The sequence below is a fragment of the Rhipicephalus sanguineus genome, chromosome 1 (genome assembly GCF_013339695.2).
Source record: "Rhipicephalus sanguineus isolate Rsan-2018 chromosome 1, BIME_Rsan_1.4, whole genome shotgun sequence".
Lineage (NCBI taxonomy): Eukaryota > Metazoa > Arthropoda > Arachnida > Ixodida > Ixodidae > Rhipicephalus > Rhipicephalus sanguineus.
In genome coordinates, this window is record NC_051176.1 from 309973075 (window position 1) to 309992243 (window position 19169).

The following is a 19169-nucleotide window of genomic DNA, read 5'->3' on the forward strand; positions in this document are numbered from 1 at the left end:
CTTCATTTAATCTTCTAATAATTATTCTAAGATAGCAATATTTATAGCAGAGTCTTGAATGAATCATTTACCTGGCTTAACCGATTTAATGTCTTACTTTAGTGTCTCTTTAACCCTTCGCTGTCACTGACGCACCAGTACGTTTTCGTGTTTCCCCCCTGCAGTGTCACTGACATCCAGTGCACGTTCAAGAATTTGCGTTGAAGCACAAAGGTTTCTACTAGTCGTGCCATCTGTGGAATCTTCCTGGCTCATATTTTCGTCCTGCGCTGGGTTGGTATGTATATTCAAGAGTACGGAATGACCACGCCCACCATTCTTTGCTGAGGGGTATGGTCACTAAGCGCGTGCTGCTTTCTTGAACTGAGCGTTCATGCGGCGCGGCGTACGTGCGATTGCGGGTACAATGGTGCGACTACACATTTTTCCTACACCATGGGTAGAAGAGTTGTTCTGCCATCTGTCGCTGGTTTCATCTGCGCCGTGTCAACATCAGATACCAATGTTGACCCAGTGGGGCAGCTATCCTGGAAGCGTGCACGGCAAACCGAAAATATGCGGAATAAAGGCGATTTCTCACCCATGCTGTTTCCTTTCGACACGTCATGTCCCGGACCATCCGCTAGCACAACTCTTCAGCCGGATACGCAAGAAATTTATTATTTCAAGCTTCCCTAATATTCCCAAAACCGAGCCAACACTGGGGGGGGGTTCCAGCCAGACACACCCGACAGTGAAAGGGTTAATAACAGTGTTGTCAGGCGAATAGGCCCATTTGTTAGCCATGCTAATGAAAGTGTTGCAGGTCATTTTAAACTATGTGCCAGACAACTAGCAGCATCTTACATGCTCTCCACGAGTCTGGATGCTTGAATGGGAAGGCCAGTCCATTGTCAATGGCAGCAATCTTGATCTCTGGTGTCCGCGGGCTCCAGCTCTGCAAACAACAGCCTCGTGAGTATGTAGTGGCTACAGAGCACGAACAAAGGGAGTGCCCAGCAGTGCATACCTCAGCTCCTTCAGTGCCTGTTTCCTGGGTCCGCGAGCAGCACAAACATTTACATCTTTGCTCTCTGGCCTTAGCAAGTTTGCACTGCTTGGCGCTTGCCCTAGGGCAAGGCATCACTCACCTGAGGCTCTTTGTCTGGCCGGGTGCACTTGATAAGCCAGTTGTCATTTCCCCGATCTGTGCAACAAAATGCAGAGTGCTTAGTATTGAACTTTCAATAAGAAAAAGACAGCTGAGATTTGATATGACCCATCCATTTCTTTAACGACATTTCTTGCTACACAAAAAACAACTTTGCTGACTTCTAAATCATAATCTTGTTTTATACCCACTGCAGAATGCAGCCCCTCCCAATGATCTCCAATTTGCACGACGAGCAGGTTCCTAACCTTTTGCCATCCTCTGCTGCATTTCCCATCTCTGTGTATCCGTTGTCACTAACCAACCATTGGATATCTGTCCTTCACAATGACTGAGCTGCCCAAGTTATCTGCTTTCTCCTCATGTCAACTAGGGTATCGAACAGCCTTGTTTGTTCTCCGACCTTGTGTGCAGTCTTCCAACCGCTTAAGGTTATGCGTATGTAATCTTAGGTCACTAAGTCTGTGTCTGGTGCATGCTTCGGTATTAAAGGGGTGGTGCCACCAAATTTTCAGGCTATAAAAAGCCTGCTGTAGGCTTCCTCTGTATGCAAGGACACTCAGCATAATGTGTTGGACACAGCAAACGTTTAGAATATACTTTAATTCGCCTCCAAAGTGTGCCTAAATGCTCGTTCTCATGATCGAGACCCATTGCCAGCGTCACTGTGTAGGAAGTGTAACAAAAGTTTTAGTGACGTCAGACCATATTAAAGTGACATGCAATGAGTGGTGGCCCACAGCACCAGGCAAGCCACGAGAGCATCAGCTGTGAACCTACACTCATTTCTTCTGAGTGTGTGTTGCCGAAGTAGCCCAACTTGCTCGCAATTTTCAATGTGCTTCGCATTGTAAAGCGAACCTGCGAAGGAGACTTTAGGGAATTTTAGTTTGTTTGCTCACTTCTTTGCTTTAGCATACCGGGTTACCGTAGCCGTAAACGTGAGACCGGATAGGTGGAGCCACCTGGTGGCACTAAGATGAACCAGGCAAGCACACAATTGTTGTTGCAGAAATCTAACGTATTGACTTCTCTGCTGGTAAAGACCTTATGCAAAATCTGCTGCCATCCAGCGGCCGCCGTGCGCATTGCTGCCATGCTGAAGGCTATGCGCACTCCGCATGTGCACACACGGAGCGTACGTAGCGACATGTGGCAGCAGATAGGAACGGCAATGCTGACATATTTTCGTGTACCGTGTTGGGCTGCTGAAAACAGGATTACAGGAAGGTAACCTCGACGTTATTAGATTTCCTCGTGGCCGACGAGAAGCGGCAGATCGTTTCGTTGCTCCGGCAACTGCTTACGACTAACGCCGTGTTTATGTTCACCGTTCTTAACAGATGCGGTATGTGACAGCATCGGCACTCATCAGAGAACACTTTCGTGGCATGCCGGAACCAGACAGTTTCTGAGCTGTGTGCTTGCAGGCACAGACAAACCGCAGCTTCGTGTACGAGCTTCAAAGCTGCATCACGGCTACTCGCGCATGCCTGCGCTGCTGTTGACACCATTACTTTGTTTATTACATTGTGATAACAATTACACATTAGACATATAGGTTGAGCGCGTCATCAATTCTCAGCGAACAGACCGATTGTGTTGGAGCGTGTTGTTTGTAGTTGGTTTTCGATTGTAGAGTTTAAAGGTGTACTGACACAAAATTTCGCGGCCGAGATAACCTGCAAGATCGATTCAGCTGAACATGCGCTTATCATCTGCAAAATATCAACAGCGAATATAGCTTGGAAGGTATTTTAAATGAATTTTGAAGTTTGCGCGAGCGATCGACAACCTCACGCTACTGACACCCTCAAAGGTGACCCTCGGTGACCCCCTACTTCCCTCACGTGACCACGCTGCAACAAGTTATGATGTCATAGCCCCCATGTTTTTTGCCGCGTTCGCTCCAGCAGCCTATTTCTCGGTGGCTGCTCGCGAACTGCGCGGAAGTGCGTCACAGTTCTGTGTGCTGACGTGATCGTGCGCTGCATCTGCTAGGTGGTGATAGTTGCACCCGGCGGCTTGTCGTTTTTAAAACCAAAACTGACACTGGTCGGTAATGAGGAGCCTGTAATTAATTATCTGTCGTGCGCTGCAGCAAACAAACGCGAGACCAAAATTGATGTGTCAGTACCCCTTTAAGAGGTAGCATTTGGTGGGATGCTTTGTGCGCGTATTGCTCCACTATGCGTATTTTTCAAGCATTTCATGTGCTATCACTGTCAAATTCAGAGGAGTGGCCTTGATAGCCTGACCGGGCCCCCTTACTTTTTTTTTAAATTTATACTCCAAGAAGAGCAGATATCAGGCTCTCCGCGAAGCTGATGCCCCTTCGGAAAAATCCTGTATTCACCCCTGTGCGCTATGAAATGTTAACAGATGCTTGTGTGTGGCACCTTTCATGTGAAATTGAAAAAAAAAATGCTGTACCGGGAAATGGGCTACATTCAACCATAGGTGCGCGTGCTGTCAGTTATGTGCTGAGGTGGTTTCACAAGAATTCAATCGGTGATGCAAAACTGCCTTGTGGAAACGGGTTGAAATTGTAAGGCGCCAGTAGGCCCCGAAAGCGACGATGTGAACGCGAATATTCTTGGCGTATCGTGCTATTTACGATCACATGTCAGAAGGATATTCAATAAAATATCAGCCAACCGGCACCTATTTTTTGGAGCAACTAACACTTTTCACGTTCACTTTTCATGTGCATTAGAAGTGGAAATTTTTTACATTTTAATCATGCGGTAATTCTATACATAACATACGTTGGAGACTACAGCAGCGAAATATTTTTTGCTTCAAGAATGAAAAAGAGGACAATGTTTTATTTAAAATTAAATGCACAATACATCTGGATGACTTAGGCTGTCCCTTATGAAATATGCTATGAAATCATTCAACAGCACTTTCTTACCGCCATCGATGTGCCTAGCCATGTCGTGCGCTAAAGCCTCTTCCCAACCATCCTACACTACACGCATGGTATTCAGATAGCTAACAGCACTTTATTCATTACACTGAAAACAGACAGACAAAATTTACAACCTAGAGCAAAGCTTCAATCTCAACGACGGCAGGCCTACATGTGACAAACTTGTACCTTCTTCTCGTTGTGAGGCAGTTCTTTACATGTAAGAAGTGTCAACGTAATAACTAGGAAATGCCGGTAACGTGTATATGCCATTACACACTCGTCCGACGTTTTTATGCCCGAGTTGCCCACTATCAAAGCAGATACAAGCAAGAAGTTATAGCAGCGACAGCAATACAATCCGGACACCAGCCTCCAACATGGCACCGAATCGGTAGCTTCGTCAAACTGTCACGTATCTCGGGAGCGCTTGCAATGTGTGATGGAGTTGGGAGAGAGAGCGAGGCGGGAGACCGTGGCGTCACTGCAAACAAACTTTATATAACAACACGGCAAACAAGAAGTTAACACCAGAGATTAACTAGAAGTAACATATTCAAAAATGCCCCGCGGTACCAATGAATACAACAAACACTTCTAACTCAACTCGGCCTGAGTGGCCCGAAAGTCTGGCAACTATGGCGTCTTGGTCTAGCGACGCAAATGGAACGGTCTTACTTCGCGTGAGTCCGTCGCCTCGCTTCCGCGCCAAAGTCGACGCTGAGTCCCGTCGATGCTACTCCTCGACGTCTGGGAGTCGCCGTCGTCGAAGCTGCCGCCTCGCTAGTCGTCCTCGTCGCTGACCCGTCGGTCTTCCTTCGAGAACGTCGTCTCGTCCGGTTAGGCCTAACCCTCGGCCTATCCTCTTGGTGCCACCGGGTCAAACTGCCGACGTGGCTCTCCGTGATTGTCGTGGGTCGCTGTCGTCTTGCCGCGCTGTGGGAGTGCCGTAGGTGCCCTGCGAACTGCTGTGACGGGGCTGCTGCAAGCCCGGGGAGCCTCACTTGGATGACACCAAGGTCGACGGCCACCTTCCCGAGCCTCTCTTGCTGCTGCCCCCAGAACGGAGCCCTACCGCACTCGTCGCGGGTGCGACGCTGGCTTGCAACACCTTGCTCCTTGGCGACTCCAACGAACAATGACTGCTTGATCCTCTGGGGTTCCGCACCTCAGTTCGGGTCGCGTGGCACGCGCCTTTCTCCGGCCAATGGCTTGCGTCGACGTGGCGGGGGTGCACACCATCGGGTATTTTTCCATTCCCCGCACACCATCGACGCCTTGCGCTGTCCGGCGCGCGCCCCGTGCCCCTTTACTCATGACATTGGGCCCCCTTTTGAAGAGTTTTTTTCGTAAAAAACTGCTTTCATCCTCCTCCTTGGGGTTACGGCCCTCTGCTCTTCTGGTGGTGTCCCGTAGCTTGTGATGCGTGCTTTTTCCTTGCTTGGCTTAGGCTCACCTTCCCTTCACCACATCGTCGCACGCTTTCACTCACAATTTGTCTGCACTTCACAACACCACTATCCTTGGTCCTACCCACCACATGTTCATTGTCCAAAACACTATAATCCGTATCAAGGTACCACACTTCACACTGACACAACCAATAGCTTCATTGGCGACTTTTCACAAATTGCTTCACATCTCTATATATCCCTGGCCAAAATGCCTCTCTCGTCACTTCTCTTCGCAGGTTCTTTGCATCTCTGAACCCATTCGCGTAGAAATATTCTAAGATTGCCTGCCTATAACATGTTGGCACCATCAATTGTGTGACGAGTGTTCCACTTTTCCAGAACCTCCGGAAAATCAAATCATTGATCGCTTCGTAAAACACTCCGTCTCTAAACCCTTCTCTTGTACGTTTACGGCCAACCCTATCTCTCGCGTGCCTCAGGGTTCTGTCACCCCTTTGTTCTTTCGAGAACTCCTCTGAGGTTACCCCTACCTGCTCCAAAATTCTCGATCTACTCTCGCGTTGTCCTTCTCCACCGACATTTTTCGCTCTAGCTTCTGAGCTTTCAGGGCTTTTGTTTGCCTTCTCTTTTCTCCTGTACTGCTTTCTTGGCCTCACATAGCCACCTTGCTGCGCTGGGTCGTCCACCCTTCGTACCCCTGGCCTATTTCCTAAGATCACGTCATAAATTGGATCCTCCATACACTTTGCCATAATTTCTCCTACGAAATAAGGGGTATCCAGCCGTATCTTGGCCTCTGGTAGTCTCACCCTGGACCCATCTGCAAAAACCACTGTTCCGACTCTCCCCGTGAAATCTCGTCCATTCACCAGGCTTCTCCTCACTAACACCGTATCTGCTCCTGAGTCCCTCAATACCGTTACCCGTTTGCCGTTTACTTTACCTTCCACCACTGGCATATTAACCCCTTCCGACCTATCTATCACAGCACCGACCACCTCTTCCTTCTCTTCTGACCTTACTGCACATGCGGTATGCTCTAACGGTCTATTCCTGCACTCGTTCGCTTTGTGCCCCCTTTTCTGGCACAATTGGCATATCACGTGGGATTCTTGTCGACTAGTGCTTGTGCGGCAGTTCATAGCTATATGCCCCAGTCTATTGCACAGGAAACACCGCTGCTGTGCCTTTTGTTTGCCCGATGGGGCCTCACTGTTGGTCTCTTCTTCCTTACTGTTGTCCTTGTCGCCTTTTTCCAAATTTCTGATCCCTTGTGCCTCCATGAACTGATCAGCCTGCTTGGCCATCTCCTCCACCGTGTGCAAGTTCCTTTCTTTCAAAAATACAGCTAATTTATCACTGCACCGGTTTAAGAACTGTTCACCAACCATTCTGTCGCGCACCCCTTCGTACGTTTTTTCCGTCTCGGACAATTCTATCCAACGATCGAAGTAGTTGGATAGGCGACATGCAAACTGCTTGCCCGTTTCTGAATTCTCGGGCTTACATGTTCGGAACTTGTCCCGGAAACCTTCGGCAGTTAGCCGAAACCTCTCCAATAAAGTCTTCTTTACTATGTCATAGTCTAGAGACTCTTGGGCTGGCATGCGACCAAACACACTCAAGGCCTCTCCCACGAGACACAGACTCAAGGCATTTGCCCACTCGCTTCTCTCCCAGCCTTGCCCTACGGCGATTCTCTCAAACCGATGCAAATATGCATCGAGGTCATCCCTTCGCTCATCGAAGGGTGCCATTAGCTTTCTTGGGCAAATTTGTCTCGGCGTGGGGGTAGAGTTGGCCAACGCCGTCGTCGGGGTACTCGCGCGACTAGGGTCGCTGCGCGGACACGCGTTCATCTCTGCTAACTTCAACTTCAGTTCTAGGATCTCCTTCTCGCGTTCATGCTCTTTCTGCGCGCGCTGCTCCTCACGCTCGTACTCCCTTTCGCGCTCTTTCTGAGCGTTCTCGAAAAACCTCATCATCTCCTCCTTATCCATGCCATGACACAAACCTCCGACAGATGACAGCAATTTTGCATAAAGTCTATAAATTAGGGGTGTGCAAATATTCAAACTTCCGCAAGATAAATACAGTCAACGTTCGATTTTTCGGGCTCTCTAGGGGCCACGAAATCGTCCGAAAAAACGAATTCATGCTCTTTTATTCCGCTCAAGCGGTCAAATCGCCACAGCCACGTCCGAAATAGCTTTAATGCCTCCCAGTACACTTATCAGGCATGTTGGTGTGCACCCAGCTTTTGTGAATACATTCGGTACCTTCCGCGAACCCCACTTAACTGCGTGCCAACCGCCAATTGCAAATTAGCGCGTGATGAGTCTTGCTGCTACCAGAAAAGCGTGGAATAGATTATGGCTCTCACGCATGCAGCGTTTGGAAACTATGATGCGGAACGCAAAGACTATGGCGGAAGAGCGGACGACTCGCCCGGCTTCCCCGATGCGTGTGTGCACAATGATGTGCACACGCATCGCCGAATCTCCGCCGGTTCGCAGCATTTGCTGCCGCGTGAAGCCGATTGTTCCTAAATGTGTGCAGCACATCGCCAACCGAGCTGACGCCGTCACTGCCGGGGCGCTTGCTATACCGTACGCATGCGTTTTCTGCAGTAGTGTTCGTTCAGATAGGCCTAGTTATGACACGTTCCCGATCGCACATGGGTACAGCGATGGCGAGCTGCTTTCGTTCGTGAAAGCAACGCGTCTGTGCGGTGCACTTAGCAGTCTCGCACAAGGATGTAGCATGAAGAGCGGCGCGGCGTGTTCAGGTTATATGCATACCTCTGCGCCAGTCCACATGCACTACTGAGCTGAAGACGCTTATCATAAGGGTTGGGCGCGTTTGCCGCCTGCCGCCATCACGCCTCCGTGTATTTCTGGTGCTTATCCATAAAGACATCGCCGTACTGTGCAGTGACAGTGGCCCCTTCAGCTTTTCGATATGCTTCACCCCATCACACTGGCATTGCGGCAAAGCTGCCTTTCGGACTCTGCTACGGCCGCAAACAGATTGACTCGCGAAAGCGCTGGTTCGAACCTACGAAATTATCGATAGACGTGGCAGAGATGGTGGCCTTAACTAATGGCGTTTCGGACCTGAAATATGGGCAGAAAGTCCGAAATATCGGACGCCGAAATTTCAGATCTTCTTATACACTGTCTATGGGGCAGATTAGGAACTTCGGACTCGAAGGTAGTCGGACTCGAAGGTAGTGCACCCTTGTCCGGGCCTCCACAGAAGTTGGAGGAGGAGGAGAGGTTGAGCAAATAGCGTCTTTTCCTTTCGCATGTAACGTGTTGTGGACACCACAATGCCCAGTGCTTAGTCTGGCATCGAGGTCAAGGCTAGCCGCAATCCGACAATGGGAGCTGTCGAGCCAGAACATAAAATACAAAATGTAAATAAAGAGAAAATGGTGCAATCTAGTGCAATAGTGCACTGATTTTTTTTATGGACATTAAGAGAAAAACAGATTCTATACAGCTTAGCTGTGTTGTCGTGAAGGCTGGCGAGCATAGAGAGACTCTGCACTGAGTTTCCCACTGTTGTGTAGCTTTGAAGCCGAGTGGTCAGGGCTGGACTGAGTCAAGGAAGAAGGCACCGGCATCCCTTTATTTTAACTTTGTGTAGTGCTACAGACTTTTTAGTAATAGCAAAGCTGTTCTTAATTGACCCTTTGCCATTGTCATTACGCAGCTCGGCGAAAGGAACGTGCCGAGAAGGCACATTCACTTCCACGGATGGCATGGAAGTCGATCGCTGACAGCATGGCCGTGCATAACAGCCATGCTGAAAGGTTGCTGGGATTCCAGCATGGTCGTGGAACATACAACCATGGCTGGACAAGATCTGACGTGTACGCTTCTCCAGCCATGATACAGTGCGTCTAGGGAGGGTTGGCGGGCAAACATATCACCGATGCGATCGAGCCTCCTTGCATGACAGAAAACTTTCCGGTGTGTACAGGACTTAACTCTTTCGTTACCATAAGAAAATGGTAATTTTTCATACGTATCTGGAAAAAAATTTTTCGCCAGTATAAAGAGTACTCCAGTACGTATTGCAGCATACCAAATTGTGCATAATGAAATACTCTTTCCAAAAAAATTAGGTTGTACTGCAAGAAAAATATTATAGAATATATGAATATCTGAAGGTGTGTAATTTTTTTTTGCCAGTTGATAAACACAACAATAAAAAACTATATATACAAGAATATTCAAAACAAACGAAATTCAGAATATGCATTTTGGAGAGAAACGAACCAAAAATAGTAAAAAAAATAACAACTGCTCTATGCAACGTGGTTATTAACATATACAAAAACAATCTGAAACAAGGAACTGCTTCATCGCTCGCGCCATGTGCTGAAGCATTTCTCGATTTTTGTGAGACTCCAGTTTTCGCACAAAAAAAATTTTTTTTTTTGAGAAAAGCCTGCTGGTGTTAAAACATAGATGGATGCCTGGGATGTAAACAATGCTTATGATGTCCAATGAACTTCACCAGTTCGTCTCATGTCACCTCTTTCCATGAGCCGCCCCTCTCCACATAGGTTGGCATTCCAAAATATGCATCCAAGCATACACTCAAACCTCATTATAACAAAGTCGCATCTACCACGAAAATAACTTCGTTATATCCGAAAATTCGTTATAAACGTTTATTTGTAACACTGAAGCTATGACAAGACTATTCTTCATTTACTTCGTTATAACCGATAATTCGTTATATCCGTATTCGTTATAACAAGGTTTGAGTGTATTTATTTGTATTTTTTCAGATGGTACTGCTCACTTCCGCAGTGAAAAAAAAGAACGAAATCGTGCACAGTCGTAAAATATCTTTCACCGCACCGTACTGCGGGGCCGAAATGTGCTATGGGTGGCATTCTTGGCTTGAAGGGAAGCTTCGCAGGCGGCAGCAGCACATCATGCCTGAGCAACGCATGGACCTTGCAAGTAACCAGACTGGCTCTAAGATTGTGCACAAAGATCAGCAGCTACGCATGCACAGCGGAGGAGGACACCACTTGAGGCCTAAACGAAAACCCCTGAACAGCTCGGATGTCTCAGGCTGACGCAAAACATCGTCGATGTCAGAGCTTTAAGCTGAGGTGCTGTCATCTTCGAAGTCACAGCTCATCTCCTCACCACTCAATCCCGGTGCGGTTGCAAGATAGTTTCAAATGGTGTGCGTTTCTCACGATGCAGGCGCACACCTATGCGTGCGTGGCACTGCCGCCATGGGAGTGACTAGCGAAACCGGACGCAGATGGCCTTCTGTTGGATTTAACAAGACAAGCGAAACTGAAGTCGTTGGGAACTGGCTGAAAAGGCCACCTCCGCACGTTAGATATGTGGCGAACTTACGGAAATAAGTTTTGGCAGAATAAATCTTCCCCGACTCCAAACAACAGCTCTCTAGTGAATAGCTGGTGTAAATTTTGGGCAATGATTATTGTTCAACACTGTCAGACTGTGAAGTTGACACCATAATTTGATATTTGACTTGCAAGGGTTCGTTTCATTACAGAACTTTGATTTTACTGAAGCATAACTACAAGCAGCACGCACTTCTCTGAAGTGCGTCAGCCACGCCTACTTTCCCAACACACACACACGTTGGCTAGCAATAACGTCTGTCAAAAATCACTATGTTGCCAAAGCTGAAAAATTCAAACTGATTCTGAAAGTGCAGTGCCCGGACTAACCACTAGGAGAAGCTAGGTGCATGAGAAACCAATACAACATGCCAAAATCGGCAATTCAAAGCATCGATCACAATAGCCGTGGTAACGACATAGTTAAAGAGCTCTGTGCGTTGCACCCTTTGAGGAGATGGGCAAGACTTCTCATGCGACTGAGGAAGAAGCCGCTCGTTGTGCTTCTCCGTTTTGACAGCTTGCACTGCATGGAACTGCCTGTACTTTTTTTGCTCCGTTTTAGGTTTAGAAAATGTTGCAATGATTCTTGCTAAAAATCATGATGGAATTTTCAAAATGATAAAGAAAAAATGTTCTGACCATTATCAACAAGAACAAAAAAGATGGCTGATCCCTCTGTCATAGGAATTGGTACAACACGAAAGTGAAGTGTGTCGTCACAAAAGTAGTTGATTGTTTATAGTGAACTGGTATATGAGCGCTTGCAGAATGTCTATTGTTGTTTGACAGATATAGCACCGCTTGAGGTGGTTGCACTCACGTTGACGCCTAGTGGCAATCTCCGGACCGACGACTAACGCCCATGATCATGATTTAACATATTGGACACCACATATGGTGAATCTCGCGCAAATATGGCACCAACAAGCACATAATAAACATTGATACTCGATATGCACACTTTCAAAGCGCTGTGAAACGCGAAGAGCGTCGTGTCTTCCCTGTAGCCTGGCCGTTAATTCTCACAGGATGAGCGGGGAACGCAGTGCTAAAGCCAGCCAGGCGAGCATCGGAGAGCTATTTTTGGATATGGATGGATGCTATGAGTAAGGCTTGGGCTAAAGCCACCACCTCGCGGTGTGTTAAAGTGTTGACGAAAGTACCTTTTTATTGGAAACGCGCTGAATGGAATGGTCGTAGCAATGGCGCGTTTTTTTTTTTTTACAAGGCCTGGTGGCACACATGTCACCGCCCCGTTATAAAGGGGACGCTCATAGCATCCATCCATCCATCCATCCATCCATCCATCCATCCATCCAAGAGCACTGTGAAACATAAAAGGCACGTTCATGTAGCCTTCGTTATGTGTTTGGCAGTAGCTCAGTGGGCTAAACGCCCGCCAGCCATCGTCACGGACCGAAAAGTCATGGGTTCGACTCCTGTCAATGGAACTTTTTCTGGTAGTTTTTTTTTCTTTGCCATTTGATGGCGTTCATTTTGCTGATGTATTTCCGTGACGAAAATACGTCATGAAAGTCTTGGTGGACCATGGCATAAAACATTTTCGTGTTAAAATGGCTGACTGCCTCAGATACATACAACCCCTACACTATAGAGAGGGGGGTCTCAGACCCCTTGTCAGGACTGGTGGGGGTACGAGACCTTCCCGACTTTAAGCACCGTCGTTGCCACTGCACTGCTGCCTGTGTATCAATGCCTTTATGACATGCGCCTCCTCAACCTTTTCTCTAGACTGCGGCTCCTCAGCCGCTGCCTAGAGAAGAAAACCCAAAAAGCTGCTGAAAGCCTTCACTCAACCATATACTCACTTCTGCCAAAAAATGAAAATACATCACTGATTACGACAGGGAGTCCATGAGGCAGTATAGAAATATAATGCTGGGGCTGGCCGTGCTCTTCGCAGAGCAGTAGGAAAGGATACCGTTCAGAAAAGAACACGCAAGCAATACACACCAAATAAAAGGCAGGGCAAAAAAGAAACCATGCACTGAAAAGGACACAAAAGGTTACAACTCTCGTGCTATATGATAAAGTAAAATCTAAGGAACCACTTTGAAAGCAATTTTTTCAAAACTTTCTTCCTGCTTCACTTGTCCCACTGATCTCTTCGTGGTCTCTTACAGTTCCCTTTTCTTTTTATATATTCCTTGAAGTAAAGTCGAAGACGTGACAGTCTTGCCTTCCAAAATGATCTCCTTGGAATTGACGATTTCAACTAGTTGTTAAGAGCTTAGATGCCCGTTGTATAGTCCCCTTATAAAATGTGAGAACTGAATAAAAGTGTGCTGCAAATAGAAAAATATAGGAATGTCCCACCCTCAACTATTAATCTGAGAATGCAGTGCTTTGAGCAAGTTTTCAGACTTGCAACAAGGTCAGAAGGAGAAAAATATTTTGCATAGGAAAGTTGTAAAAATGTAACTACGACATTTCTAAATCCCAGAAATCTTTCAAATAAGTCTGCCTATTTTCATCAAAATCCCTCAACAAATAAAGTTGACATCCGAAGCCCCATCCGTTCCTCAAATTCAACACCATAAACCAATCAGGTGCCACAAAAATGCTTCATGTTGAAGGGGCTCTGCAACACTTTTTCAAGTAGTCATCGAATGGCTTCATTAAAAGAACTTATTGCCTCACAAATCGACTGCCACAAAAATGTCTACAACTTTCATGGTAACTATGCAGCTCACAATGCTCAAATCAGCCAATGGCCGTGGACATTCGGTTTATGACACGGTCCTTTGGGTTTATGGCATCATTTGTCGAGAGAAAAAGGAACGATTTCTAGCTGACTTTGAAAATAGTAAATTTCAGGTTGCATGCTGCACTATAATGTTTGGCTCGCGTGTTCTCAGGAGCTTCGACTACAAATCGGCAGCATTTTCTGACCATGCAGAAAAAGTGTTGCAAAGCCCCTTTAAAATTCGATGGAGGGTCATATGGGAGCGAAATGACAACCTGAACTGCTGCAACTCCGCATATTCACAGCTGCCACATTTTTTGCTGTGCAACAGTGTGCATGGGTTATACCCAAAGAATAGACCCTTTTCATAATCCGCAAGTGCGCTTCTCTGCGCTGCATATTTGAACAACTAATGGCGGCACCTCTCTTGCTTAGAGTGGAGACGTGGTCCTAGTTGCACGTGCTGAGGCTTGTCTATTATGCGTATTTATGTCAAGAGAGCCGAGTCTACATTTTCCACGTCATAGCGTAAGCAAAATGCGCTTGAACACGCTGTTTGCAGTAAGTGACTAGCCGCCATTACTTGGGCAAACTGCATGACAGGAAAGCTAGCTTTACAATTATGAAAAGGGTCTATTGAGCAAGATATACTAAAGCAATGGACATTTCTGCTGCTGTTATCACGGCTGAGCAAACATACTTTGAAATTGTATTGCATACAAGATACTCAGGCAAGAAGAGAGACGTTGGGGGCAGACCGCTTAGACAGATGCACCTGGCATCACAGCAGATGATACGTTTAAGTGTTTCTTACTCAATACGGCACTGTTATTTCTATAAACGGATAATACGTACTTTCAAGGGAAAAACAAGCGTTTTTGTTTAAGTGTTGTAAAAATATAATTCATTATATCGCAATTCCAAATCTAGAACACAATTGTAGAGCAATGGTGGTTGAATTTGTCCAGGCTTCACTTCTATCCCATGGTCATGCAGACTTTTTGCAATAAGTTTCACGTACAAAAGAATGAAATAAGTTTTATTTGGAAATAACTTCATATTGTAACGCACAATTCAGGCAGTATGCGAATAACTATTTATTGAGGGTCTAACTTGTGCCCGAAAAGTAAAATGAAAGATGCTCACAACCTTTTTCGCAGGAGACCCAAAAAAAAGAATCAATCTCCGAGAGGTCCTCGAGCGGCGCGTCACTTCTTCTTCATCGCATCACGCGCTGTGAAGTCGCGTGCCATCACGGCCTTTTCTTGTTTTAGCATCGGGCCGCTGTTCTCTCGGAGGGCGCACGAACATGCGCGCTTAGTTTGAACATGTCTCTCTTGCGTCATTATCCCTCTTCCAAGAACGCATCGTCCCGATGCGTACGGTGGCAATGCTGTTAACAAGGTCCGATTCGTGATCTCCGTTGGGAAAAGTGGTATGCGAACTGATTGGAGGTGTATAGCACAATGTTCATTGCCTGTCATAGTATGGCTTCATCCTGACCACATGCACAGTTTCTGTGCGACCAGGGTTGCCAATGGTGGCTACTTTTCGCCAAATTGGCGAATTTGAGAGGCCCGTGGCGACCTAAAATTATGAATGGCGACATGGCGAATTTTTGGCGATTTTCGGCTTAGGTCTCCACCGAGTTTGAATCCCAAGCTCAGTGTCTTCCCAACGAATGAGCGGCAACATTCTCAGTATTTTTCTTGGTTTTAGACCCATGAGTAGAATGTGCACATTAGGCGTCATTCGGTATGTCCGTCCTGTAACTCGTGTGTACCTCCCTAATTCATCTAGAGAGATAATAAAACGTTTATTCGATCTGTGAAAATAAGATCAGTGAGTGGGATCCTTAGTTCGGGATGCCATCTAGATGCAGGAGGTACTGGAACGTCCCCCAGCGACATTCTAGCAAAATATAAGTCAGCGGACTGCCTTGCAAACCGCGAGGGGGCAGTGATTGACTATAGGTTTATGGCTTTAGGTGCTTTAAGCTTATCTGAAGTTTCGCATCTGAAGGGGCAAGACGACGGGTTGGCCGCGTGTTCCGACCACTTGTTCCGCCAAAGCTCCAACTGCTGTTTTGGAATAGCGAAGAGAGGCGGATACGCGGCTATTTCTGCAATAAAAATGATTTATTGAGGCATTTTTCACTGTTCTCGGTGAGCGTGTGCAATAAAAACAATTGCTATATAATATTTTAATTGTTATACAGCAATAACGCATCGGATTGACGCGTGTAGATGTAAGTATAAGAAAGGGTCGGTGATGTCCAGTATAATAATAGTTCACACTGAAAAGGTGTAAGACTCAATAGTGATCGGTTCCTCTAAGGATTCTGTCGTGTTACTTTCAATAAACCTTTTAATCCTTTTATTTCATACAAGGGTACGTAAAGCTGTCTACAAATAATGCTTTCACGGTTTTCGCCCAAGGTTTATACCACACTTTTAGCTTTGAAACGAGAGGACAGGGATGGAAGGATATGAGCGTTTCGTTCATTCACCCTTGCGCCACCGCGCACATCTTGCGGATAGTCGGAGAAGCAGCACCATGCACTCCCATGGTGAAGCGGGCGATACGACTGGCATCGAGAAACGTCAATATAATTTAAAGGGACCGACAACTGCCCAGAATATGAAATGAGTTGACTCCACTGATGTAAAGATTGTCCGTCGCACTGACTCGAACCAACCCTGTTTTTTTCATGAGAGATGGATTTATATTTTCATTTCTTAATTGAAAGTCTCGAAAAATGACCTGTGGCACCTCTGGCGACAAAAACATGAACGATCCGATGAAGACGGCCACGTGACCGTTGATTGCTGTACGCGGTCGACGATTTTTTTGTTGGTATTGAAATATTGTTCGTTTCTTTATATTAAAAGGTATTACTCCATAATAATGTACATATAGGCCTGCGTTAGTAGTATGCATTAAAGTGGCGCTGCCTTCGCCTGACGTAATGATCCTATGCTCGTCACCGCGTCTTGAGCAACTTTTCAGCGTGCTCATGCAACCGTGCACGCAGTTTCCAGGTCGCTAAGATTTTGGAGCGACATAGTTTTGCTACCTACACTTCGTCTCAAATGACGCGCGCTGCTACTCGGTGCGGCCGTGCATATGCACAGTTACGTTTTCGATTACTTGGCTTGGCTCGTGTATCGAGAGAGTAACCACGCCGGGACAAGCCATCCATGACACAGGCAACCTTGGGCGCAGGCGCGCACAACGCTGTACAAATACCGGGAGGGTGTATAAAGCCACACATCTCATTGTAGCAGCTTGCTATTTTCAAAAATAAAGTTTTCTCTCTCTCAAAAATGGTTGGAAAGCTCGAAATAAAGGTGGTTAAGCATAGTTACAGTAACTCCTGCGAAAGCAGAACAACGACAGTTTTCACAAGGGCTAGCGGCATCGCTATCAATTCTCAGCGTTGCTGGAGCAAACCTCCATGCGTGTTTGGAGCCTTTCAGATCGAAAAATACTGCTTATAAAATAACTACGTGCTTTTCGGATAAACTACTGCAGCTACAAACGCTACGAAGGGTGAGCTTCCTGTCGCGCTGTTAAAAACTGTGTCGAGAAAAATCAGTTGTCGGTCCCTTTAAGGGTCTTGGATGGTACTGTATTCTACGGGGCTATACGTAAGTGGAAATTTTTATTACTGGGTATGCCGCACACATCTAGAATGGCTACTTTTTTGGCGAAATTTGTAAAAAAAATGGCGACTTTTGGCGACTTTTTGCTCGTCGTTTGGCGACATTTACTCGAAAGTCAGTGGCAACCCTGTGTGCGACGTCGGCATCTTGATGAGCTCACTTGTCCTTCCGGTGTAACCTCGTAGGTTAAGGGGCCCATTCGACGAAGGACTCGATAAGGGCCGAAATAACGACGCAGAAGCTTTTCGGAGAGGCCAGGCGTCCGTACGGGAGTCCATATCCAAACCATGTCGCCTGGTGCGTAGTCAACTTCTCTGCGCCGCAGGTTGTATCGGTTTGCGTCAATGCGTTGTTGCTGTTTAATGCGATGCTGTGCCAACTGCCGTGCTTCTTCGGCTCTCTGGGTGAACTGGCTGATATCAGGCTTTTGCTCTGCATTGTCACTTACAGGCAGCATTGCATCTAAGGGCGTGGTAACTGTTCGACCGTACACCAGCTGGAATGGCGTCACCTTAGTAGTCTCCTGCAGTGCAGTATTGTAAGCAAATGTGGCATACGGCAGTATCTTATCCCACGTACGGTGCTCCAAGTCGACGTAAATGGTCAACATATCGGTAAGCGTTCTGTTTAGCCGCTCTGTTAATCCGTTTGTTTGAGGGTGATAGGCAGTCGTTTTCCTGTGGCAAGTATGAGCAAGTCTCATAATAGACTGCGTCAAATCGGCTGTGAATGCAGTTCCTTGGTCCGTGATAACAACCCTAGGGGCACCGTGTCGTAGGACTATGTTTGTGACAAAGAATTCAGCTACTTCGATAGCTGTTCCCCTGACCAGAGCGGCTGTCTCGGCATATCAGGTAAGATAATCTGTTGCCACTACAATCCATCGCTTGCCGAAGGATGATGTCGGAAAAGGGCCAAGCAAGTCCATTCCTACTTGTTCAAACGGTGCTTCTGGGGGCTCTATTGGTTGAAGGTGGCCTGCTGGTTTTAACGGGGGTGTTTTGCGTCTCTGGCAATCTCTGCATGTTCTCACATAATGCTGTACAGTATCTAATAACTTTGGCCAGTAGTACTTTGCACGAATACGAGCGAGTGTTCTACTCACTCCGAGGTGTCCTGCTGATGGGTCGTCGTGACATGCTTCCAAGATTTCGGATCGTAAGGCCGATGGGACGACGAGTAGGAATTTCTCTGTGCTGTGCTCGAAGTTCCTCTTGTATAGCACGTTGTTTCTCATCACATACGATGACAATCCCCGGGCGAAAACTCGTGGTACACGGTCGGTTTGTCCTTGTAGATGTCTGATGAGTGGAAGCAACTCGTCATCAGATTGTTGGTATCGCGCCATGTCCGACGAGGTGATGGATCCAAGAAACAGAAAGTCGTCTCCATCTTCCGCAGGTGCAGATTCGACCGGTGCGCGTGATAGGCAATCCGCATCACTGTGCTTACGGCCAGACTTGTATACGACCGTTACGTCGTACTCTTGTAGTCTCAGACTCCACCTAGCAAGTCGCCCAGAAGGATCCTTGAGGCTTGCCAGCCAGCACAACGAGTGATGGTCACTCACTGCTCGGAACGGTCTACCATATAAGTATGGTCGGAATTTCAGTATGGCCTATATTACCGCGAGACATTCCTTTTCCGTTGCCGAGTAGTTGGTTTCAGCCCTCGAAAGAGTGCGGCTTGTGTATGCGATTACCCGTTCCTCTCCATTTTGCCACTGAATGAGGACGGCACCGAGCCCCAAATTGCTTGCGTCCGTGTGCATGTCTGTTGCCGCTTCGTCATCGAAGTGTGCAAGAACCGGGTGGTTTTGAAGTCGTCGTCGTAGCTCGTTGAATGCATACTCTTGTTCGCTTGCCCAGACGAACGGCACGTTTTCCTTTGTCAGTCGCGTCAGCGGCTCGG

The 19169-nt window shown here is 46.9% G+C and overlaps 1 protein-coding gene across 1 annotated transcript in view; it reads right to left on the minus strand.

The window, feature by feature from the left end:
• Positions 1 to 19169, minus strand: part of LOC119379427 (phosphatidylinositol 4-kinase type 2-beta) — a 212051-nt gene that overhangs the window by 168897 nt on the left and 23985 nt on the right. The window contains exons 5-6 of the mRNA XM_037648740.2: positions 1131 to 1186; positions 847 to 937 (exon numbers count right to left, since the gene is read on the minus strand). Coding sequence (XP_037504668.1) covers positions 847 to 937; positions 1131 to 1186 — 147 coding nt within the window. The remainder of the gene's footprint in view (positions 1 to 846; positions 938 to 1130; positions 1187 to 19169) is intronic.